This window comes from Pezoporus wallicus, unplaced genomic scaffold (genome assembly GCF_028554395.1).
Source record: "Pezoporus wallicus isolate ANWC-B61680 ecotype Strahan unplaced genomic scaffold, APGP_CSIRO_Pwel_v1 scaffold_11491, whole genome shotgun sequence".
Taxonomy (NCBI): Eukaryota; Metazoa; Chordata; class Aves; order Psittaciformes; family Psittacidae; genus Pezoporus; species Pezoporus wallicus.
Genome location: NW_026642649.1, coordinates 12,378,943 through 12,404,965, shown reverse-complemented (window position 1 = coordinate 12,404,965; position 26,023 = coordinate 12,378,943). Strand labels below are relative to the sequence as shown.

The 26,023-nt window shown below is 40.8% G+C and overlaps 2 protein-coding genes across 8 annotated transcripts in view; one reads left to right on the top strand and one right to left on the bottom strand.

Annotated features, from left to right (window-relative positions):
* The window catches only part of PPP1R17 (protein phosphatase 1 regulatory subunit 17), a 74,882-nt gene that overhangs the window by 19,542 nt on the left and 29,317 nt on the right, over positions 1-26,023 (bottom strand). The gene's annotated exons all lie outside the window — the stretch shown is intronic.
* The window catches only part of PDE1C (phosphodiesterase 1C), a 179,218-nt gene that overhangs the window by 146,516 nt on the left and 6,679 nt on the right, over positions 1-26,023 (top strand). For 5 of the 7 annotated variants that reach the window (XM_057431598.1, XM_057431601.1, XM_057431600.1 and 2 more), the window contains 2 exons: positions 3,834-4,133; positions 7,387-7,461. In XM_057431598.1, coding sequence (XP_057287581.1) covers positions 3,834-4,133; positions 7,387-7,461 — 375 coding nt within the window. Of the gene's footprint in view, positions 1-3,826; positions 4,134-7,386; positions 7,462-19,951; positions 20,821-26,023 lie in introns of those variants that run through there. The other 2 variants (XM_057431603.1, XR_008975183.1) reach the window with 2 other exon arrangements.

Here is a 26,023-nt window from a genome sequence, read left to right as displayed (position 1 = left end):
AACTGAAAGGCCTGTCTAAAGGTGCATGAAAGCATGCATTATTATTCAAATTAAATTCTCCTTTGTGATTTAAATTTGCCATTCAGGAAAAGCCTTTCTGGGCATTCTATGAAAATGAAAACAAAAACATAATTCAAAATCTGCTTTTTTTTTTGCCAGGGGCTCTTTTTGTAGCTTTTTGTTTGGTCTTTTTTTTTCAATTGGCATTTACTATTTCCCAGTTTTTTGTGGAGCAACCAAATTAAAGCTAACCAAACAAGCAAAGCATTTAACATGGAGAGTGTTTTACAGAATAGGGGTGTTGAGCAGATTAAGCCAATCCAGTTGACTAGTTTTAGGGATTTAATTTCAACATGTACCATATACAATTGCCTGTCTAAGGATCTGCTAGATAAAAAACTTACATGCAAGAGGAACCTATGGGGAAATAAATAAGATCTATCTAACATTTCATTTAAAACAAATATATAGATTAGCTCAGAATAGATTCTGGATATTTAATTTTTAAATGTGCTTTGTACCCACTTGCAGCGACTGCTTTGCATAAAGACTTTTTCCTAAATGTACACATGTAAATGTCAAGTTATGACTCAAGTGGATGTGCACACATTACTTAACTAATGCTGGCACTGGTAGTATGTCTGGGTGCAGTATTCCATATCCATTCTTTACGGGGTATCCTAACGATAAGTGTTTGGTTATTAATACTTCAGCTGGAGAGGAGAATGTTTTATTTTTAATTGCCTCATAAAAAAATCCTTCTAGCAGCTCCTGAGGGTGGTCTGTGTAAGAATTAGCTGATCACTTGAAAGCAGAGAGCTCAACAGTCTGCATTATTAGACATGGGAGCTCTTGAGTAGGTAATTTTATCTTTACTTTTCTGACAAACTTCAGCCCTGAAAAGTCAATTTACTTTATGTTTTTGCCAAACTTCATCACCAGCAACTTGGATCAGGGCCTCAGTTTACGGATCAGAGATTCAGAAAGCAGTCTCAGCTTCTGTTCATCTGCATTCATTAACTTTCACATAATGTCTGTGTTTCTGGGTGCATTTAGCAGTACAACCATGCATATTTTTCTAATCTTCAAAGGTTTATACAAATGTCTGGCTCAGACAGAGTGGCTGAGAACTGGGACCTGACTAAGGAACTGGGACCCCAAAGCCCTTGCATCAAAACCTTTGCTCTGCTGCTCTCTTGCTTCTGACTTGCAGCAAGTCTCTGCACCCCCCTCCATCTGCCTTGCCTGCCTTTGCCATATGCAGCAGGGCCTGCCACACAGCAGGAGTTAAAATTGCTGACCCTGTCAAACCAGTGGCTTGCAAAGCATCAAAGATGCTCTCACAATAAAAATAAGAATTATTAAGCAAAGACAGATATAGCATTTAACTAGTTGATTGACAACAGATAGCAACTGGTGACCAGGAGGGAAGGAAGCCATTATTATTATTATTATTATTATTACAGTGACTTTTATTAATTACTATTGTATATAATAATAGTCATAATTTCTTTGTAGAATACTCTATTCCTTTTGGTAATGGCATAGTCCCTGGGATCATCACTGAGCTGTTTTTATCCTGGGTGTGTTATTTATAGAAAACTTCTAGGACTGTGTGGGCAAAGTAAGTGGGGTTTATTCCTGATCTCTTTTTGCTTAAAGGGTAATCATTAAATACTCACAAATGAAAAAGCTGAATAAACAAACCCCCTGATGAGCAAAGCACCATTTAGATGAAGTATTTTGTGACACTGATTTTGACAAGAAGCGCTCATCCAGTGGTGCTGTAGTAACCCCTAATGTCCTGAGCTGAACTTCTCTCTTGCTCAAGTGCAAAATGCAGCATTTTTACTTTTCAGATCTCCAAATGAGAAGTATCCTTCTGTATACCATGAGACTCCAGGGAAAACATAAACATGCATTGCTGAGCCGTCAATGGAAACTACCGTAGATCTCAGGAATTATTAATAAAGTGAGGGAGGCTCATATCTAATTTAATTATATTTTCATGTGAGCCAGAATTCATTAATTTAAAAATTAATTAATTTATTTGGCTGCTGGCAAGGAAATACAGATTGGCATTTCTTATCAAAGACAGATTTCCCACTTTCTCTCTGGTATCCCATTGTTATATTTTCCTCAAAACTAGTTCTGGTTCACTCATAAGAACTACTTGACAAGACACTTGAAAATTATTTTGCAATTTTTACTCCCTGGCCAAGACGCTGCTCCTGTAATGAGTGAAACATCTCTATAGACATCAAGAATACTTCCATAGGACCAACACTTTATTCAGTGTTTTGTGGGATCTGTTCCTCTGCTCATCAGCTCACACAATCTCTCAGAAAACAGGAGATAAAAGATAGATAGAATGCTTTGGATTGGAAGGGATCTTCAAAAAGGTCATCCAATCCAACCCCTGCAATGAGCAAGGACATCTTCAACTAGATCACGTTGCTCAGAACATACATAGAATCATAGAATAGTTAGGGTTGGAAAGGACCTTAAGATCATCCAGTTCCAATCCCCTGTCATGGGCAGGGGCACCTAACACTAGACCATGTCACCCAAGACTTTGTCCAACCTGACCTACATCTGTCGTCCTTATCACAATCAAAGTGCAATTGGTAGCCCACGATGGGGTAATGAGTGGGCTAGGATATTGCCAACTCAGAGATCTTGAATGCAGACCCTTGAATACATAGGGTGGTCACATCTGAATGCTTAGACTCAGTATGGATGTATGTGATGCTCTGAAGCTGCTTAAGCTCACAGGTTCCAAACTGAGCATGTGCTGAGCTACTCAGCTACTTTTGCAGGTGAAGTCTCTATTGATCATGGAAAAGGGGAAGAAAATGATGGGGTCTCTGCCCAGAGTCTCTGCACACCCAGCCATGTTTAATAGCTTGAGGGCTGTGCTGAGGGACTGTGTTTGTGTCCTGCTTTGCAATGAGATGCAGGAAGCCATACAGAGCCTTTGCAGCTGAGTCTGGGGATTTTTCTGTACCCAGCCTCGGCTAGAAACAGTGGTCTCAACACCTAGAGCTGCAGTAATTTGCAAACTCTGTTATAAGTGTTGCATCAATACCTAGGATTTGGATAACAACAAGAGCAGGATCTTAAAAGGGGGGAAATTGGCTTCTCTGTGATTTGATATTTTTCTGAATGACAGCATTTTGAGATGCTGCAGTTGCTCAACACTCACTTCTGAATTTACACCTTTGTGTATTTGTGATTGACTGTAAGGCTTTTAGGGATGGAAGGGCAAGTACTAGCAGCAGTATATGAGTCTGCCAAGAAAGGACAGAGCCATAAAGAAAACATAACAGTAATTAGAAGGGAAGAGATTAGGAAGCAACCTGGAACAAGAGGGGGGAAAGGCAGGTATCAAAGAACCAAGTTTTTCTATGCGCATAGGGTTACGTGGTATGGTACAAGATAAAATTAATGTAATTTGAATGATTGTTGTGTGTCAAAAATTAAACTAACCTCTTCACCCTTAGAACCTTCGATAGCTAATGTCTCTTTTTAATTTGCCTTCTAAGAATTTTGAGGTACTGTATTTTCAAAGGTGAACCTTCCATGGTGTAAAAAAGACATACAAATAATATACGTTGTAGGCCAACATGGGTTGGGTTTATTGAGGATACTTTCTTAAATGTCATTCTGTGCTCTTTTTCCTGTGTCAGGTCAATTCCTACATTTAAGTAAAAGCTGTTTGCATGTAAAAAACTGAAGAAGATTTAGATATGTGAGTTGTATCACTCTTGTCAAATTGACTGATAATCATGATTTCTTTCCTTGTTTTGCTTCTCTCTTTGCTGAGGATGCAGAAGAAAAAGCTAAGAAAGAAGCAGAGGAAAATACTCATCAGGGAACAGATGAAAAGAAAACAGATGAAAAAGATGAGAAAAAGCCAGCTGAAGATACCACAGCAGCAAAGACAGAGAACAGCAAAGAACCAAATCCGGGGGAAAACAAAAGTGCAGATTCCAACAAGAATCATGCAAATGGGACTCGGCAAACTGGGGTGAACAAACATGAAGCCTCTCAAGGGAAAAATGCACCTAGGACAGATAAGGGAATGGACTCTCATCATGCAGTGGGAGATGAGAAACAGCATGTCCATAATGGTGAGTTTTCTTCTTCCGTTGAAATGTAAATCCAGCCCTAAAACCAGTATCTCACCTTGGTGATGGGGAACCTGGACCACTGGCATAGTCACCTGCATATGGGAACCAGAAGCTATAATTTAACTCCCAAGTAGTGTTCTTCCAGTTGAAGATGGGATACACCATACCTGCTTGGGCAGTTTTGGAGGGAAGGAAAATGTGACTTCTTGTGGAAATGAAGAAGGCTGTTGTGCGCAGGCTGAAAAGCTGAAACAAATGTTCTTGGTTCAGTGAACACCTTCAGTGCTTGGGTAACTGACAGAGGACAAGCCAAAGGTGGCTTATAAAAATTTTTTAAGGCAAATTAAAGGTATTTTAGTAAAGGTATTAAAGGTAATTGAGCCTCTGATATAAATGTGGCTTGGAACAGAGGATTTTCCCTCCTTTCTGTTTCTGTTATTTTATTTACTCTTCCTTTGCTCAATTTTTTTATTAGGGCAGTCATAAGCCTTTTGTTTGGTCAGAAATTTGATTCCAAGGGTTTAACTTGCTATAGAACTGAGCTAAAATAAGAATCACATTTTGCACCCAGAAAAGGTAGGAAATATGTTTGAAAATTGCATTAAACATTAACCCTTGCCCCCCCCCCCCCCCCCCCCCCCCCCCCATTTGAACAGACGAGCTGTCTCTAGGCCATTTCACTGTCTTTAACTCCCCAGCTCCTGCTCCTTGAAGCCATTATCAAAAAAAGGCAGTGCATGATACCTGTCACAGACTTGGCTATCATCAGTCAGTCCAAAACCAGCACAAAGTCAGACATGGAAGCATCCTCTGAAGAAAAGCCTGAGTTGAGCATACAGGCTTTGAAAGTCAGACAGTGAGTTTAGATGGCAGCAGAGGCAGAAATTCAGTTTAAAATATTCCTGATGTGATTCTCATGTATTTCACTTGGTTGCTGGTCAAGAGGCAAAAAGGTTGGGGACATCTGAAATCCCATCTAGACTGCATCAGACTTTTCTTCTGAAATCTTTTGTTTTACATGTTTCTAACAATAATGGGTTATTAAAGTTTGCTCTAGTGATTTTGACAGTACCTTTTTCTGCAGTGTCTCTCTGCTGCAGGTGTCAGAAATGCTTTGAAAAGAATTATAATGATTTCTGAAGATTAGTGTCATCCTCAGGAAAAGAAATTCTGCTCCTTAATTTATGGGAAAAGGCCTTTATGAGGTACAATCACTGCAGAGTCTTTGGAGACTGATGAAATCCTCACATTAATATCTCTGGGTTCACCACAGCTCCCTTTACGCCTATATGTTAATATCTCATCATAAAGTATTTGCCTTGTTATTTCTCTGCCTTTGTAATCCCTTTCAAAAAGATCATTATGATCATGGTTCTGCTCTGCTGCTGGCATTATGGCAGGGTGGATATTACAATACTCAAAAGCCCTGTATTCATAATAAGTTATATTCAATGAAAGTTCAGAAATTGTTTTGTTGAGTGAGTTTAAAGTCTCTTTCAGTCACTTGCTGCCTGTGTGCTTTCTCCAAGAGATCAAACTGTTAAATAATGTGTGTGTGGATGCTCATCATCTTTTCCTGCACACACTTAGGGTCAAGCAACTTCTTTGTGCATGGTGAAAAAGAGCATTAATAGCTCATCGTTACCATCAGCCGTATGACGGTGGAGGAAATGCAGGAAGACTTGTACTCTGCTAGATGCATTTTCATTTCATTTCCTGAAGACAGTGTCCTTCTAGAGGCCACCTTCATCAAGCAGACACCTCAGCCCTGCTTGGAGCTGCTCATACCTCTCTGTTCAAGAAGCCCAAGTCAGTGGTTGTGTGATCAGCTGAGAAGGTCGCTACTTGTCCCGTATCATGCTTTCATTTTCCTTTCACTGAGCTTGGGAAGAAAAGCGTGAGAAGTTTTGGCACTGAATGAGAACTGAACAGGATATGTTCATTCCATCTTCTTGGATATTTTAAGGTTTGAAAACCATTCCTCTTTCATACTATGATGAAGCTTAATTGGACAGAGACATTGATCTTCTGTCATCCAAGAATAACAAATATTCCAGTGGTTAGGACCCAGTGTGGAAGGGGGAGACCTTACTTATCTACAATTACTCCTTTTTTTGAGCTGCTAAAAATATATCCACTAGCCATGACTATTTTGGAAGCAGATCAGCTCCTCTTTAACGCATAATATGTATAATCTGGATCCAAAGGCTAGGAACCAGTTGTAGTAAGAAAACTAATAATAGAAACGGAATAAGCATCACTTTAATACAGCCCTGTAACATACCTCACGGTTACAAAATTCAGAAATGAGACTTTTTGTATTGAGTTGTGGATCACACATTCACTGCTACTCCTCCACTGGGGAAGCACAAGTTGCCTGCTCCCATCTGGGCAGGCTGCTGTTGCTTCTCTGGACATCTGAAGGAAGGACACCTTCGTTGCTGCTGCTTGGACACTGCAGCTGAAAGAGCCCTGTTCTACTGGAGCTCTTCTTTTAAGTTAGTTTTCATTTGATGTGCATTTGGCATTCTTGTTCAATGAAGGGATGGTCTGGGGAGGTCTGATGTGCTCTGTTGTGTGACTTACAGAGGACAGAAGATTGGAATGACCCTGGTTAACCATCCTGGCTTCATAAAATACACCGCAGCTCAGGTTGCCGTTTTCATTCTGCATCAAACATTGCTCTGCAAAGTCTTTGCTTGCCTGGTTTGCTATAGAGACTCTAAAGCCAGTCGTCAATACTGGGGTGATTGTTCTCTGGTACTGGCATCAAAGGACCAACCCAAATGAGTCTGTGGATAAAGGAAACTGCTTAGAGAAAGTAAGGCAAAATTATATAGGACTGTCTGGGATATGTAAAGTGGTTCTCTAATGCAGAGACTAATGAGGAAGTCTTGCAGGGTCTTAGTCCTTTAAAAGCATAAATGTTGCAGAGTCCTGATTTTGAAATGAAGGTTATGCTCAAGTTTTTAATGGCCTACATACAACCAGAAGGAGTACGAGTTTGCATCTGCAATTAAGAAGGTGTTAATAATTAGAATGAATTTAAAAGTAGATTGCAAAGCTTCATTTTCTATACAATAATTTTATCTGTTGCTTTATTCTGTGAAAGTATGTTAATCCAGTTCCTTGTGAATTCAGACCTTTTCTCCTAAGGAGCCTCTTCTTTGGATGTTACAATTTGAGTTACAGGCATTAATAAATGGCAGTCTGCGTTAAAATGCTTATAGTGTTTCTTATTGCTTCTTTCTAGGTGAATTAAAGGAAGAGAATAAGTTGGACAAAAAAGATCAGCCCAGTGTGGGGGATGAATCAAAGAAAACAGATGGTAAGGAAAACATTTTATTACATTTTGTCACCCATTTTTAAATGCAACCTATTCTTTCCTAAACTTCTGCACTTTATTCTAAAACAAAACATGGTGTGGTAACCAGAAACAAACTTAACAGGTACAGTCATTAGACTCAAAAAAAGCCATTGGGGCATTCCTGGGAAATTCATCCCTTTCACATCATGCACAACGCCTTAGTTGGTCTCTTAGTAAGCCTTATCCATCAACATTTACATGGTGCCTCCAAGGAAAAATTCTGGATTCCTAGAGCGGCTTAATAGGAAATGTAGGTGTGTGAGGTCTATCCTGCGTTGTTTTGGGCCATGTTCTGCTCTCTTTTAGGACAGGAATGGGAGTTTTTTGTATGGAAGATGCAACAAACAGAGATAACAAAAAACCTGCCCAAGGGGTTAATGTTTTTCATGGTTGCCTGTTCTACTATGCTAATACAAACATAAAGCTTTCTTGATTTAACTGACTTCGAGGGAATTTGCCAAGCATTATTGAATCACAGCATAAAGGTCCTATTAAGGATGTTATAGAAAAGGGATGAGACATTGTTGAACTGAAGTGATCCCAAGCCATAGGATGTTTTCTTGGGCATCTGGGAATAATTTCAAATGAGTCTGAGCCTAGTGTAGAAATTTCTGTTGCTCTAGCAAAGTGATAAAAAAGAACAAAATCTGATATCTCAATTTAAAAATGTAGAAAAATTCATGTAGAAGCATGTAATAATTTCAAACACATAAATATGTTTTTTTAAAGCAATACTGTTTCAGGAAAACTCTTTAGAGGTCCTGTTATTTCCATGCCTGAGCTAAGTGTCTGTCAGGAAAACAGTCTTGAACAAATACTACTCGCAACTCTTCATGCAGTCATGCAGAAATTAAGCACAAATACTCGAATAACATGTAACTCCTCAGGTGAAGGCGGCCAGGTGGATGAAGGAGCACTGGGGCTTCTTTAGGAGGATGCAGGAGCATCAGTGCAGCTAAGAGAGTAGACCCAGGAGTCTCTAACTTTGAGGAACAGGTTACACTTGAAGGCCTGCGCTCTCAAGGTCTCAGAAGGATTAGGGGCACCTATTTAGCTGGGCTGAAGGACCAAGAAGGGCATGTTTCATGCAGACTTGAACTTGAATTATATATATATATATTTAATCATTCTTGAGGGGGTGAATTTGGTTCTTTGCAAGTTGTTAGTCTTCGCATGGTGTTAGTTATTTAATGTATATTTGTTTTCTCATGAGAAAATGTTCCACTCATCCCCTTAGAGAAAAGACTAATACCATGGGACCAGTTGATTACAGCGAATAAGCAACTGTAACCATGCAAGGAGAATACGTAGGCCGACTGTTTTTCATTCAGACTCTGTAGACAGATTAGAGCTAACAGTCTCATTGATAGAACAGGAGAAAAATTGTGAATGATCAGCCTTAGAAAGGAAAGCGCAGGGTGCCAGATCTGTTTTGACAGACTGCACAACCTGTTCTGTCCATACTCGCTCCAGAGCAAATCTCCTTACCAGCCATGTGGGGGATGTGGAGAAAGGAACATTATCCATGGATAACACATAGCTCTTTACAGACTACTGAAATGTTTACCCAAACATATGCTTTCTCATATGCCAGTCCATGCTCTTTCACATGCTGGAAAAAAAAAAAAAGGATTAAGCGGGGGAATTAGAAAGATTGAGGTTACAGCTATAATGCACTCACCACATGTGCTTTGCTGGTGGGTGAAACTTCCTGTAGGGTCAAGGGTGCTTGGGGTTTACAAGGTCTGTGCAGTATGTAGCTGGGTGTATTTGTACTAAACAGTTGCCCATTTGTGTAGATTTACCGTGAGGGCTTCAGCTTTCTCGCTTCTGCCCATCAGCATCAGCTAGAACCCTACATCCAGCTAAGGTCAGTCTGTTCGCCTGTCCTACAGCACAAGCATCCTGCACCCAGAGAAGAAAGCTGCAGTGTATACGTTGCATAAACCTTTGCAGGATCTGCTTCCAAGTTGCTTTTTGAGCACATACAAAGGAAATATTTTAATATCTTGTCACAGGAATACATACCAAACTATTTCTAATACATTTGTCCTACTACTTGGGGAGCCAAGTGGCCAGGGACATGTAGAATATCACACAAGGACACGAAGACAATGAAGCTGCATGTCTACACTGTAGTCACAGGTGTGAAATGTAGCTTCTGTATTTGAGCTACCTTGAGTCTACCCAAGAACAGTTCAATGGCATGCCTCCAGGAACAGGGATCAGGCTTGCTGAGACCAAGGAACTACGTATGCATCTAGCCAGAGCTTTGTACAACTGGGCCTATCAGTACCAAAGCTGACTACTTTAAGCCAGCTTGAGGATAGCTATGTGAGCTGCAGTCATGCCTTAGATTTCAGTCTTAACTGCTTCAAACTCCTGTGCAAGTCTCTTGACCATAGGCTAGTCCCCTTCTCATGTTAATCTAATCTTCATATTATTGTGTTTTGGGTTGTTGTTTTTTTTTCTGTGGGAGATACTGCTTGTTACTCAGGACTGTTGCCCTTTTTCTTCAGTTCCAAGAAAAGAGACATGGGGCTGCCATTTCCCACACAAAGACACACCCTATCAGAGACATCATCAGACATCAGTAGTTCATCAAATGTTCCCTGTGGGATAGAACATTATTAAACCATTTTGGAAAACCTGACTTTCCCATGTGAAATAGTTGCTTTTCAACACTTTGAGTGGAAGATTGTAAGCAGTCACATGGACATGACTTTTATCTGCATTTACAAACCTTCTTTTTTGCAATTTTTTTTTTCTACTCACGACACTGACAACAAATGAGAAAATTATTCCTCCCATTTCAGACTAGATATAAGGAAGAAGTTTTTTACAATGAGGGTGGTGAAACCTTGGCACAGATTGCCCAGAGGAGCTGTGGCTGCCCCATCCCCGGGAACATGCAAGGTCAGGTTGGACCGGGCTTTGAGCAACTGAGTCTAGTGGAAGGTGTCCCTTGCTCATTGCAAAGGGCTTGGACTAGGTGACCTCTAAAGGTCCCTTCCAACTCCAGCTATCCTATGATACTATGGTTACCACTTTCACAGGTTATCTCTACCATCTTTGCATTTTTTTTTCCTGTTGGGAATGGATTCTGCAATGTTAATGCAAAGTTTGCAGTACAGCTCTTTGTTCTGGGGACCAAACAGTTTATTCAGATATTCTTTTTCAGCTAGCAATTACAGCCAATTAAAAGGTTCTTTTTTTGTTTGTTTTTGTTCTGGAAGCTCATTATTCTGGTGCTAACATGCACTTTTGCAGGTTGCAGCACAGAAATATGAAGGGTATTTGTGGTTTCAACAGCAAGACCAGAGACAGAAAGCCTGATGTGCTCTGTGTGTGTGTGATGAGCAATGCTCCCACCTCGTGGTCAAATTGTAACCCTGCGTTTTGACAGGTTATAGTTTCAGTAATAACGTTTCCCTCAGCAGTGCAACAGAATAGACTAGAATAGGATACAGTTAATATAATGTAATGCAACGTGATATAATGTAATATAATTTAGTATGTATTCTTTTAAATAGACTCTACGAAGAGTTCGTAACAGGCTTACCAGAAATGGAGGTTTTAGCTTTATTTTGATTCTGTTAAGCTTTACTGCTGCTGAACAGAAGACAAAAGCCTTTCCTGGATGTTCTATACATTGCTGATGCCAACATATAAAGCTGCCTTTTGGTCTTAATTTTTCTTGACAATCATTCCTTGATCAGCAAGTTGAAAATTCCCTGATGATAACAGTAAAGTAGGGGGGCTGCATTTCTTTTTGTCCCACTTGTTCCCAGAAATCAAGTGGCAGAGTAGCTGGCACAGGATGTTGTTATCTGCGAATGCCTTTGGTATAGAAACATGGTGGTGTGAAGGGGTCATGATAATGGCTTCACAGTTATGCCAAACAGAGTTGAATGAACAAGAATCTTCTCAGCTTCTTTTAAGGAGAATGCAGCTTTTTGCAAAGTGTTCACCCATTTAAGAATAGCCTCCTTTAGATGCGGTTTTCATGTGTGTCAGTCTAGCCAAGACTGCTATAGAGTGATGAACACTATGTAGACTTCTGAGAAAACCCTGCTCATGTTATCTGCATAATGCCACTGTTGTTTTAAAAGAGGTTACTCAGGCACATAAATGAGCAGCATTTGTCTGTATCTTCTTGGGAGAGGTGAAAAGGTAAATTTTAGGTCATATAAATAATAGAGCCATTTTTATTTCTGTTCCAAAAGATAGGTTGGTCTCTTCGTTATTGTCAGAAGCAGAAAGCCCAGTTTGTAAGGCAAACACGTTAGATTCCTCCTTGCTGCTTGATAGTGCTCTTGATATTATATGTCAGAATCCAGCAGCAGTGGCAAATTGGAATTACAATAGTCTCAGGCTACTTATAAAGACAATTTCCTTCCTTTTCTTACTTCTTTTTATGTCCTGTTATTTGAATTACATTAGAGGCTATTGCCTCAAGTTAGAAATCAGAAAGTGTGGTACTGATACGTTCTGGAAAAGCTTGCTTGAAAACATGAAGGCATTTTGCTATCCAAAAAGATATATTTCACCCTAATTTATCTCTGCTGAACAATTGCTCCATAGTAGTGCAGTATAGGATAACTGGAGGAGGAAAAAGCTTCCGTGCTTTTTAAAGTACTTTTTGTGCTCTGTTGAAAGAAATGCGTCTGTCTAATTTAGCAAGTGGCACCCAGGGCAAGCTGGAATTTGCATAGAGGGTTGTACTCTGAATAAGTTTTATGCAGTTTTAAAATCAAATAGAAGATGAACGTGATATGATCTTTGAAGCTAAATGCGAAACGCATTGGTAGCATCAAGACCTCAGGAACATTGCATCACCATGGCATACATGCTCAATGAGAATATAGGGATGTAGAAAGGTACCTTGTATAATTATGCAGATGATTTTGAAACTTGTCGGTTTTGTCAGTGTGTGTGTGTAAAGCTCATGGAAAGCACCTGGTTTTCCTTTGAGACTTCTGTGTATCTCTTTTCCTAGCCTGCTTTCCACCATTTAGGCCATTTAGGTAGTTAGAAAGTCCTTAGGATGTTTGAGTGCATTTTGCTTCTACTTTACATGGAGCCCCAGCTGTGACAAGTTTAAAAATTGGGAATGGCATTTTGGCTGATTTCACATTTAAGTGAATATTTGGAATTTTCATTCCAGATGCATGGTGAAAAAAAAAAAAAATCACTGTAGATACTTAAGTAGCTTTTTTGAGTAGTTGACTTTAGGGGGAGCATTTATTCAGGTTACCTGTGGCCCTTTAAATACAGTTCTTCTCAGAGATAGCGTATGGCTGCACTGCTCATTGGGGGTAGCATCCATGGTCCTAGAAGCATGGAGGAATATACAATTTATAAATCACATGATGAAAACTCCTCATTGATATTACACCATCAGCAATTTTCTTGCACCAGTGAGGGAGTGGAGCTGTGACCTTTCTTCTGTTACAGTCCTTCTTACCCCATTTAGGATAATTTGCCTGTGCAATGATGTATAAAAATTCTCTGCTTCAGCAAGAGGAAAGTCCTCCTTGCTCCCCAGCTCCGTGAATTTCTGTTCAATCTGATGACAATCAGGCCTCTTTTTCCCCTTGTAACACTTAGCCCTGAAAGAGAAACAAGCTCATGCCTGAAGGGAAGGAATAATATGAAATGGGTCCTCAGAAGTTCAGTGACCTTTAACTTCCATCTAATCCCCTTCCCATGAAACAACTAGCTCCCAGTCTGAGCATACCAGCTATAGGTATCTTGCCAGGCAGGGATTCTGACAAGGTAGTGTAAGTAGAAGCGTTAAGGAGGAAGAAGTCCAACATTCAACAAATGTAAACTCTACGGCACTCTACAAACTGCCAGCCAGGTGCTTGGTGGGTACCTTCGTGCCCTTTGCTTTGTGTGCTGGACCTGCTGCCTGGTCTCTCCCTGGGGGCAGAGGCAAAGGGACACCAGTGCCCTTAGTCCGCAGTTCTGTACCGCTCAGTCCACAGAAGGTGAACAAAGAGAAGAGGGAGTCAATTTACAGGTTTGTTTTCTGAAACTCATACCCTAATAGTAATCTTTACCACTTATTACAATGGTTCTTTTTTCTGCTTCTAAACCACTGCTTTCCTATTCCTAATGCCAAAACCAGGGACTTGGAGGCAGTAATAAATGTAGGAGAAAAGTAGGAAGTGATATTAGTTGAGAAGTGCTATTTTGAATCAGGTGAAAGTATTTAGAAATTTATGTCTAATTCAAAATAAGTGATTGGCAAAAACTGAAGAGGCACTGAAAAAATATCCAAATGGGAATTTTTGCTTCCAAGTGATGTCTCACATTTTCAGCCAGCTTTAAGTAAATGGCAAAAATAAAAGTTTTGTTTGAGTTAGATGAAAAGCTCAGCTTGATCTTTCATTTCCTCTCCACCTTCCTCCCACAAAAGTAACCCCCTCCCTAACAGTCATTTTTGCCCTGAGAGAAGGAAAGCAATTGTGTCTGACCCAGAGCTAAGCATTACCCTAATTTTTCAGTTTAGTCACTCAATCAAAGAAGCAATTATTTGTCCAATGCTAATGACAAAATCCTGATTCATGCATTCAGCTGAAAACTTTGTTGGCTTCAATTACCCTTCTGCCTATGGCAGCTCATCACTTTTGTGCTTTGAAAGTATGGGGGTTTTCATTTCCATCCACAGCGGAACAGCTCTTTATGAAATCCATGATCTAGCTTCTACCCCAGACATGTTCAGAGCTTTGAATTATATTTGATTATCAAATACAGAATAAGGTTTCTCACTTACTCCTGTAGGTTGCTTTGCATAACGAGTGTCTAATTTTTTACCTACATGCTTTACTCAGGAAACTCAAACATCATTTGGTGTAACCAAACTTCTGCCAATGTATTCATTGTGTTTTTCTCTGCTCTTACATATTTCTATAATGTGCTGGTAAGCAAACAACATATATTAAAGCAAAGCTAATCTCCTTCTTCTGTCACTGGTGTACTCTCAGGTCAAGGGTAATACAAGCTGCAAGCAAACAGAAAACTCAACATCAGTGTGGAAAGGACTAAAAATTATTTGATGTCATGAATGATTTAGGGATAATTACGTGCCAAAGCTCAAAAATCAGAATACCTTTTATGCTAATGTCATTTTTCCTCCTAGCAAAATGAATGTTAAGCACTTGGGTCGTCTGCTAAATTAGAATGATGGTATTTAAATTCAATTACAAAACAAGTATTCAAAACTTTTTCCCAACAGCATTTATTCTTGTTTTTCCTTGCTTTAAACAGGACACAAGCAGCTTCGAGTAACATTATTTCCCTTGGAAAAAATAATAACTCTAAAATTTCTCATCCATTAAAAAGACAGATAATGAAGATGAATTAACTTGTAACACATATTTCTTCTTCATTTCACTGATCTTCATGTTTCTTAGGCCTCATTCATCTCTGGTGCAACAGAAGCAAGAGAACAGCACAAATATGCCGAATATCTTTCTTTATGGTCTTAGTTTTCTTTGAAGAGGCTTTTTGAATGGCTTTAGGAGGAGATAGGATCATCCAGTGCTGAGAACTAAGCACTGTGATTTTCAGCATCTTCATTTTATTTTGAGCACTAGGAGTAGCTTTAACAGTGCTGTTCAGATGGGGACAGGTTAGGACTAAGCACACTTTAGCAGTCAGTGGAGAGAGGAAATACCCTGGCTTTGGGGAATAGCTTACAAAATTAAGGGGTCATTCCTGCGAGATGCTGAGTGAGTCACAGAAAGAGTTAAAAGTGGCAGTTTGAGCAATCTGCCCCACCAGTTGCAAATACTTCCATTATGTGTAGTAAGAAGGATAACTGCCTTTTGGATTGTGGGGTATCTGAGACACATGTAATTTGACTATTATTTTCCCTAGTTGTGCACTGCATCACTAGTAATTGGTTTTATGACATCAAATGTCATATAACAATTGGTCATTTCTGTTGTCATTTCAACCAGTGCCTGGATGGAACAGGGTTCTGGAGGAGGGCAGAGTTTGGAATACTCTTATCCTGAAAAGCTTAGGCTTTTAATAAATGAGGGTGAAGGCTACTTTCAAATGCCAGCTTCTCTAGGAACACTTGACCAACCATGCTGGGTCAGACCAAAAGCCTTTTAGCTTTCCATCACCTAGATGACAACATTTCATAGCAGAGATCTTAATGAAAAAAGAGGAAAAGCAGAGCAATGCCTCCCCCCTACACCTTATCTGTCTTCAGAGAGCTAAGGCAGAGGTCAAATCTCTGACTTGCATAGCCTCTGATGGATTTTTCTTCAAATAAGTACTTTAGAGCCCTGGTACCCTGTTGTGTACTGGGCACTGAGGCAACACAATTCAAAATAATGTACTTAGGCATTATATGACAAATCAGATCTTTTTATTGTTTTCAAATTTATTGCTTGATAGTTTCATTTAATAACCCATTTCTTGGACTGTGAGAAACAGTGAGTAATTGTTCCCTATTCACATTCTTAGCACCAGTCATGATTTCCTTTACCTTTTATTAGATTCTCCTTGCAACTCTCCTTTTTCAGGCTAAAGAATCAGTGTGCATAAACTTTGTGTGTTCAACTTCTCTTCAAGTGCAACCCTTTTAGTATCTGCTGTTTTATTATGTTAGGACCTAATGCTGACAGCCTGTTACACACATGGTTATTGGGATGTGACAAGAGAATCTGATTTTAATAGCAATGAGAAAGCCTGTAGGATTCACCTTTCCCCCCCTAAGTTTTCAAGAATAAAATACATGAAATCCAAAAATGTTCATCTCTAATATATTTTTATGCTGATAGTTTTGGTTGATATCTTTATGATGTTACATTATAAAAGCATGGAAAGGCATCACCAAAGGGGCTCAGTAAGGGATGTACTGAATGAATATGGTTAACTGAGGTGCTCTCCTGTTGCTTTTTCTGTGTATTAAAACTCTAACTCAAAAATATCTTCGGGTAATAGTACCTCAGTGTTACGTGGTGGTGTGGTGAAGGTCATAGAATCATAGAATCAGCAAGGTTGGAAAAGACCTGTAAGACTGTCAAGTCCAACCTTTACCCCAGGACCGCCAAGGCCACCACTAAACCATCCTGCAGAAGTGCTCATGCAGCATGCTACGCAGATGAGATGTGCTCATGCTAAGCACTACCTTTTCATGAGTGAACTGCAAGGTTACCACAGTCTGCTTAGAAAGAAAATCTAAGTGTGTAATCCTGGATAACTGTGATGTTATCTTGTGCTTCCTTCATAAGGAAGTATGGTGGTAATACTGAAGGAATGCATATTTAAGCAGATGAAATAGGGATCATGTCATAACCTCAAAAATGCTTCCATTGACAGGGACTGCCAAGCAGGCAAAGTAGTTTGTAAGAAAAAAAGAAACAGTTCAAAACAAAACCCTGCTCACAAAATTCCTTATTCCACAGCACGCTATCCTGCAGTCTGCACTCACCATTTATTTGTTAGGGGAAAAAATAGCAGTGTTCTTTTAAATGTATTTTGAAAACCACAGGGATTGATCTTGCCCTGACAGCCTGGCATGGCACTGGATGTTACGGGGAAGTGTCCTGAGCCATCTCTGGACATTGCTGTGCTTTGGCAGCTGGAGAGGAAGGGATGAAGGGAAAGGGCAGGCATTTGGCTGGAGCAACAGGGCTGCCACCTTCAGAAGCGGTGCTGAGAGAGGTCAGCTCTCCACTTCCAGCTGGTAAAACCAGCATCATAGAATCCCAGGCTGGTTTGTGTTGGAAGGGACCCCAAAGCTCATCCAGCTCCAACCCCTGCCACAGGCAGGGAACACCTTCCACTAGAACAGGTTGCTATAAGCCCCATCCAGCCTGACCTCGAACACTGCCAGGGATGGGGCAGCCACAGCTTCTCTGGGCACCCTGTGCCAGTGCCTCAGCACCCTCACAGGGAAGAACTTCTGCCTAAGAGCTCATCTCAGTCTCCCCTCTGTCAGGTTAAAGCCATTCCCCTTGTCCTGTCCCTACAGGCACTTGGCCAAAGCCCCTCTCCAGGTTTCTTCTGGCCCGTTTAGGCTCTGGAAGACTGTTATAACATGAAGAGCTGTTACATGTTAACATTTATCACATCAAGAGTTGTAGAAGTACTGGTGTCTGCATTAATGATCAAGGGGAAGGCCAACACTCGGCAAACAATATAAACCCATCTGCAACACTGAAGGACTGAGATGTGCATTCAGACGAAGCTGTTTCAGATAATGAAATTCAATACATGCCAAGTGAACTGCTTAAAGTTTTCCTGTGTACTGAGTGCTGCATATTCATTCTTTTTCTTCTTTCAGTTACCTCTGTTGATATGTACTAATATTTGCACTGTATTTATTGTGCTGAAATGAGAAAGTAGCTGGATCACATCCAAGGTTAACGTAGTTGTAGGGAAGCTGTATTGTATCCAAAGGAAAAATTCGGCTAGGAAACCAACACATCTGCTCCAGCAAGTAGAAAAACCATTTAAAGCAAATGGTGTATGGGAATGTTCTCACTGGAGCTGATGATGTGGCTAACAGAAGCAAAAAAGCAATATATGACTCAGTTCTCTGCAGGGAACGTCTGAAGTCTGGAAAAAACATTGCATTTTCCCTTGCTTCATTAATGGGGATGAAAGGGGTTAAAAGTCTTGTGAGTACTGCATTGGAAGGGGAGAGCCTGTTGGGTGGTACCTGGAGCTCTGTTTCAGATTCCTGGTGTGATTCAGCACATCATTTAAGAGATTCAGAAACAATTACTGCTCAAAGATGTCATTTCATCCACGTGTGCCAAATGATTACCTTGCCTTCTGGGTCACTCTTCTCTTGAAAATATGGTTAATGCTACATGTCAGAGGATTGTTATGATCCTGTTAATGACAGTAAGTCAGGCTCAACTTTTGAGGTAGGAGACATCAAGGAAGTGTAGTACTGTTGTTATGGCTGTTACTATTGCCTGTTGTAGATTATGCTGCCAATAGTGCTGGGAATGGGAGAATTCAGTCTAAATAAATCCAATGAAATGCTGAAAGCCTAATTGTTTACAACCATGTCTTTGAGTTGCATCAGTGAGCAAGATATTGTAGTAGCAACCTACAGGGGACCATCCTGAAAGAAGTCCTGCTGCTAACTATGCAGTAGAAGAAAATGATACCAACTCACTGATGAATCTGTGCAGCCACTATACATTCATCAGAGATATTGCAGTCCAGCAGGGATCTTCGCTCTTTGTTTTGCCTTTGCCCAAACACTGCTTAGAAAAATAGAGCAATATATTAATGAAGGCAAAAGAAAATTGTTTTCTGAAAGGGACACAGAGATTCTGATGTAGTCACATCTTCCAAGGCATGCCCAGCCTTATAGATGAATTTATCTCTCCCTGGGATGAATCCCCTTGGTTGAGAGAACCCTTTTATGTGTACTTTCCAACTCTGCTGGCATAGGCATTGTTAGAATAACAGTAGCTAAGCAGAGTGCCAGGTACATTCACATAACTGGTTGGGACAGCCAATACAGTAAAATATTCATGTTCCCATTTGAAACTGTTCCAGAGGATTTCTAGAGAAGGATATGAAGAGGATTGGACAGAATGTCCTCTTTCATTAGAAACGGTCCTCTTTCACTAGAAAGGAAGAAAAGGTTATCTTGCTTATATTTCTTCTTGAGGAAGATATGTTCATTGTGAAGAATCACTTGTGGTATAACTACATAAAAATGTTAGGTTTGTACATTTAGGATAACGTTAGTCAAATAGAGCCTAATTTCGAGGCCAAAGGATTATAAATATATATAATATATATATAATATAAATATTTGACAGAGGAGTCATTCAGATTCTAAAATGCTTGTTAGGTCCCAGGCACTTATCCATACCTAAGACTGTGCAATTTAGACATTGCAATCTGCCTGGGAGAAAGGGCTTTTATAAGGTAGTGATCTGTGTTTCATAGAATCATCAAAGCAGAGGTTGGAAATGACCTTTGAGATCATCAAGTCCAAATGTTTGAATCGTTTTCTTCTCTTCACCTTGAACCACATGTACAACATTGTTGCTTTCATGAGCAAAAAAGGTACTGAAAGAACTGGTGAGCAAAGGGTGATCATAGAACCCTACGGCAAAGAAACCTAATGGGATCTCAATCTAAGCATGCTGTGTTCTGTTACATGATCCTTTTGATGCCAAAAGTTGAATTCCCACAGAGTTAGTCCGAGAGCAATGGATTTCACTTTGTGTAAGATACAATGATATTTCTGCTCAAGCCAATAAGAGTTATTGCTTTGGTGGGCTTCACCTTGCAGCCTTTCAACAGTTAAGCAAAGCTGCACTGCTTGGAGGAAATGGGGCTGTCTAAACTGATACCTTCCTTTCTCTTTCCCAGATTACCTGCTCCTTGGACAAAGGGGAGAAAGGCGCATTTGACACTTTTTCTTTTTCTTTTTCTTTTTTTTTTCCAGATACAGAAGAGTAAAAACATATAAAATAAGAGACTGCAAATTTCTTTCATCATTTTAGCTGAGCTTCTTCATTCCTGTTCTCCTCCTTCTGCAAAGACCAGTTTCTGGGGAAGGCGTTAAACAACTTTCAAAGCACTCCTCCTCCCACTGGCTACTTCACAGCTAATGACTCTGGGTTCTAGGGTGGGGGCCTTGGTTTTTGGGTCAGTTTGATTTTTGTTTGTTTGATCCTGTATCTGTGCATTTTCTGTTGTTTTGGGAAGTTTTTTGTTACGAAAAAGAAGTGGTGGTTTCCTGATGCAAATTGTAGAATCATGGAATGGTTTGGATGGGAAAGGACCTTAAGCTCATCCAGTTCCAACCCCCCTGCCATGGGCAGGGACACCTTTCACTAAACCGTGTTGCCCAAGGCTCTGTCCAGCCTGTCCTTGAGCACTGCCAGGGATGGAGCATTCCCAGGTTCCTTGGACAACTTGTTCCAGTGCCTCACCATGCAATGGTTCTGTTCCTATGGACAGGTCAAACCAATACATGAGAATCATCTTCGAAAGCTGGTATTGCCCTTTGCTATGGCTCAGCTTGTGAAACCAACTTTAGCGTGATTCAAAAGAATATACATATGTAAAAAAAGAAAACTTGATAATAGAATCATAGAATAGTTAGGGTTGGAAAGGACCGTAAGACCATCTAGCTCCAATCCCCCTGCCATGGGCAGGGACACCTCACACTAAACCATGTCACCCAAGGCTCTGTCCAACCTGGCCTTGAACACCGCCAGGGATGGAGCATTCAGAACTTCCCTGGGCAACCCATTCCAGTGCCTCACCACCCTTACAGTAAAGAACTTCTTCCTTATATCCAATCTAAACTTCCCCTGTTTAAGTTTGAACCCCTGTTAAGTTTTACCCCTTGTCCTATCACTACAGTTCTAATGAGGAGTCCCTCTCCTGCATCCTTATAGGCCCCCTTCAGATACTGGAAGGCTGCTATGAGGTCTCCACGCAGCCTTCTCTTCTCCAGGCTGAACAGCCCCAGCTTTCTCAGCCTATCTTCAGACAGGAGGTGCTCCAGTCCCCTGATCATCCTCGTGGGTTATACTTCACTTCTACTTTTTTCCCTGAGAGCCTTTCCAATTGCTGTAGGCAGAATTTGCCATCAGTTTTACTCTTGCTGTAGAATACTTTGTTAATGAGAATGGCTATTTGTAGAGTCATTTGACCACTTGTTAGGATTTGATGTCTTTCCTAGACAATGCAATGATAGCAAAATGTTTTTGTTTCTAAACAGGAGGCAGACTCACTGGTTTGCCCTGGTTTTGCTGTTAGTAATAGGAAAGGAATAATTAAATGAAAGCCATATTCCCTTGGGGCAATTTTGTTGACAGACTCTGAGAGCACGTACTAATGTACTGCTTGACGTGCCTGCCTTAACTTGAGATTACAGATAATGAGCTGTTTCCCACATTTGTTCATGGGCCACTCTTTGACCTGAAGATCTAAGAGACGAAGGGCAGCAGGGAATCACGCAGGGAATCACACAGATCAGTTGTTACTTTCGTCTCAGTGTGGTCTTTCTTTCATCACTGACTGAATGGACAGGCCAAAGAAAGGGAAAAGCATTGCTGGAGAAGTATGGACAGACAAAACCAAAATGAAACAGTGTGTCCTAAATGCGCTGCTGGAGTCGATGGATAAAACTGTCTCATTCAGTGGAGTTAGACACATGGAAAGTAGCCATCATTTTGGCCCATTTCTAAGAAGAAATGTTAAAAACCTAACTCAGGCCTTGATTCAGGAAGGCATCTCTGTATAAGAAACATCAGACATGTATGTGAGTGCTTTTCTGACTTGGGATCTTGGTAAGGATCCAGTTAATTGTAAGTAACTTTACCTGTCTGTGAAGAAATCAAGACTTGTACGTACACATACAGCTGTTTTTGACTAACTCCTTTTTGTTCAGGATGAGGTCTTGCTGTGTTAGTTGTATATGTGTTATACAAGGAATCAGACTGCTGTCATGGCTCTTTGCTATGTAGAGAACATGCAAAACATTGGCTTAGGAAGGTAAACTTTGATGTTTCCTTTTCATGTTTAAAAGCACAGGACTTTACCACCAGCCTATATTATATATTAGAGCTTGGGTCTCTGTTCCTGCTTAAACCATGCATGTACAGGGACAAGCTTCTCTGCGACACTAGCAAAAATCACAGCAGTGAGCTCAGCCTAAATCCACATTTAAACATGAGTACCTTCTCACTCAGGAGTGTTTGTATCTGGGATTTTGATTATTGAGGCTAGAGGTATTTTGAGTTCTCTTTTTGGACACTGGAGTTTGAATTTGTTCAAAGCCAGAGATTTAGATTAGGTTCATGCTGTTTAAAGGTTGCACTTCAATCACATGTTTTCAGAAGGAAGAAGTACAGAAATAACTCCTGCAGTTCTTAGAACTCGCAGTCGGCTTCACTGAACCAGCTCGTTTATGTAAAATAAATACAAGGGCACGTAGTGTTCCCATTCATGAGCTCCTGGTTCAATGGCAGATTTTCTAATGGAAGCAGAGTGCTGGGAGGGCAGTGGCCCCCACAGCCAGCTCCATGTGGTGTGACAAGCAGAGGGCTGTGTCACCACGTAGCACTTCCCCACCTTCCTTTTCCCCCTTCCATCAGCATTCAGCCTGGATAAGAGTGGTAGAATATGACTTCCAGCCCTGACCAGGCTCTTTGAAGGCATGTTGGTGAAATATCAATAACGCAGAACTAAATGCTGCAGCAATGACTCGTCCCTAAAGTCAGGGGGAACATCCCCTCACAAAGTGTTTGGTCAGAGGTGCAGGATGGTTTAGTCAATATTTTTTAAGCTACAGTTACCTGATGTACAGTGACTAAAGATGCCTTAGATTATGCACAGTAGAATAATAATCAATATTATTTAATTATACCTAAATCACTTTCTTCATCTATTTCTGATATATATTTTCTATCTCTCTGGGGGGAGTGGTTTCTTTCAGACAGCGAAGCCAGACTGCTTCGTTCACAGCTGGTCAGTTCTTATTTCTCATGCATTGGCACAAAGGTCTGAAATCAGACTGGAAAATGGTTTTCCTCAATGGTTAGGGTTACCACCAACAGGAGCTAGTAAGGGAAGTAGTGAATTTGCTGTCTTCTGGGGGCTGCAGGTCTGAGCTGCCATTCGAGAAGAGATGCTACAGTCAGAGTTACCAATCTCAGCACAAAGGTATGTAGCAGAATGGTTTGCAATATGCAGGCAGTCAGGGCTAGCTCTAACATTCTCCTGCTCTTTTAAAATCACTTGAATAAGCTACAGTGAATCGTTAGCAATTTCTGGAATTTTCTGTTGTGTCAAAAATTCCCCATGAAATTTATTACTTTGGGAATTTAGAAAGTGAAATCTAGAAACCGAAAACCTCCAAAGAGGCTAGGCCAGATGAAAGCATCTGTCATGGGGTCCCCTCCCAGGATCACAATTCCATCCCCCTACTCTGCCTCCTCACCTCCCTGGAACACTCTGCAGCATTGTGCTAGTGCATTGTGAGCCAAGGAATGGTATGTTTAGTCACCTCCCAGTCAAACTAGAGATCAGCCACTGTGCAATTGTGTACAAAACCAATAAAAATAAAAGATAATAATAACAGAACTGCTTGCTCTTATTTTATTCCACAAAAGGAAACGAACAAAAGAAAAGGTGGAAAAGGATCAGGCATTCATCAGCTGATGGTCTTTGTTTATAGAGAGTGAGAAGGGATTTCTGGTTTTCACCCTTACCTGTCTTCCCCTAGATGTGGAGATCCTTTTCCATCCTCACTAAGACTATATAAGCAATGAATAAGCCCGAAATTCTGCAGATGTAAGGAGCTTACCATTAGCCTCATGCTGCAATTCTACACAGTTATTTGGGAGCACCCTGGAATAGGCACAGAGGGGTCTTCTGCTGCCAGTGCTGCTTCTGAAGGTTGGCACAGGCTGGGAAGCTGTGTGATAAGGATGCACCTCCATCTCTGTACAGGGACTGCTGATGCTCTTGGGAAGCTCTGCCTTTCTGGAAGAGCACCAGGCACCTTCTGCTTCCCAGAAACTGTTGTGTGACTTGAGAGGGAGAATCCAGGCACTTTACACCCTAAAACAGAGAGGGATTCCATTGCCAGTATTCCTGTCAGTGGTCTTCCCTTTAGATGGGATTGGTGTTCAGGGATCTAGCAGATCTTTGACTCATGGTGACGTAGTGCTTGGGGTTGAAGGTACCTTTAAAGGTCACTTCATCCAACCCCCCTGCAATAAGCAGGGACATCTTCAGCTACAGCAGGTTGCTCGGAGTCCCTTCCAGCCTGACCTCGAATGTTTCCAGGGATGGGACATCTCCCACCCCTCTGGGCAACCTGTGCCAGGGTTTCACCACCCTCATTGTATCCTGTTCATTATTCAAGTGGCTCAAAGGTGCCAGTTCTCTGGACTGCACTCAGTCCGTGATCTGAACTATGTGTTTCTGTGACAGCAAGCGAGAAGTGTTCACACATGGGAAATAAGGGATTTGTTTATTGTTTCAAGTGTAAAAGCCTGTGATGCACCCTCTCAAAATGCTTAAATTAAGCAGCTTTCCTTACAGACTACACAAATACTATTATTTCCAAAGTTATATGATCAGATTTCTATGTTTAATTATAAAAAGATGATGGATGTCACTAATCTTTTCCATGTTGGAGAAAAAGGATGCCAGAAGAGAACTTTTCTTTTTGCTGATGATAAAATAGGTGCTAGATTAAAAAAAAACAAGAAATGTTACCATTTTAGACTGAAAACCTATTCCAGAGTAGTCAATGTAGGAAATGCAGCTGGTAAACACACTATGCATTAATACAATAAGAAGATTAGCATCAGGATGAATCTGGAATTTGGGAGCCTAGCTCCTGATGCGTGAATGAAGGAGGCAGATTCCTTCTTCTCCATGTTCCTTGTTTTCAAGTATAAATTTTGTTCTTGGAGAGAATCTTTCCAAAATGTAGTTGGTTGTGCAGGGGAGCAGTGGGATACGGCGGTGGTTTTGCAAACTACCCTTTGAATATGCACATGTTTGCATATGTACTTACAAATCTTACAAGCTCAGTCTGGAAGCAGTATTTCAGACTAGATAGCTGAGAATGCTGAGCTCACCTAGCTAAAGGCAAATACCGCCCGAATTTGCTGTTAGGCCTTGCAAAATCTACAGCATGTCCCAAATGTGTTTTTTAATTAAAAAGCACAATAATCTATTCAAATTCAAAACGATGGAACCTGACAAAGATAGTAATTCTTTTATTTCAACTGGAATAAACTAGTTTATCTCCAGGAACTCATGAGATGTCTTAAATATCTCATATTGGCTCCTTTTCCTCACATTTCATTTTATAATCATCTTCTAATGATCTATACCATACATTAGCCATTACACTCAACAAATGACAGCATAATCAAGTCCTTTTCTCTTACTGTTTAAATCCAATAGTTAATAACAGCAGAGCAATCTTGTGCTTTCACGTGTTGAACCAGTGCTGATCTCAGAGCTGTGCTGGTGCGGGGTCTGAACATCAGCACTCAAAAGGAGGAAAAGCTGGCTGAGGATGTGAAGGAGCCCCAGGGCACTGACTCCATGCAAATCACTCCTGGGAGTGAGCATCGGTGCTGGCCAGGTAGAAAGGAGGGGGAAAAAACATAGTTTCACATGGCATAAAGGCATCAATCCATCTCCCTTCAAAGCAGGTACAGAGATTTTTCCCACCACAGGTTTGCTCTAGACTCAGTTTAGTGCCCGGTGCTCCCCCTGCTTCCACAGGCAAACAAGTTTTGGGATCCCAGGCAACCTTTCAACATCCGATTACTGTAATCAAAGCAGAACCACTGCCAATGCCATTAGGCAATGCCAGGCACTGGCTGTGCATTCTCACTTGCTGAGCCTGCCTTCTTGTTGCTGCAATGTCCCTTTTGATCCCCGAAGAAGCACAGAGGGATCTGATCTGTACCCTAGCAGGACTGGGACACATGTTGGTCTTCAAGGCCTCAGCTCTCCCTGTTCTGGTGACTTG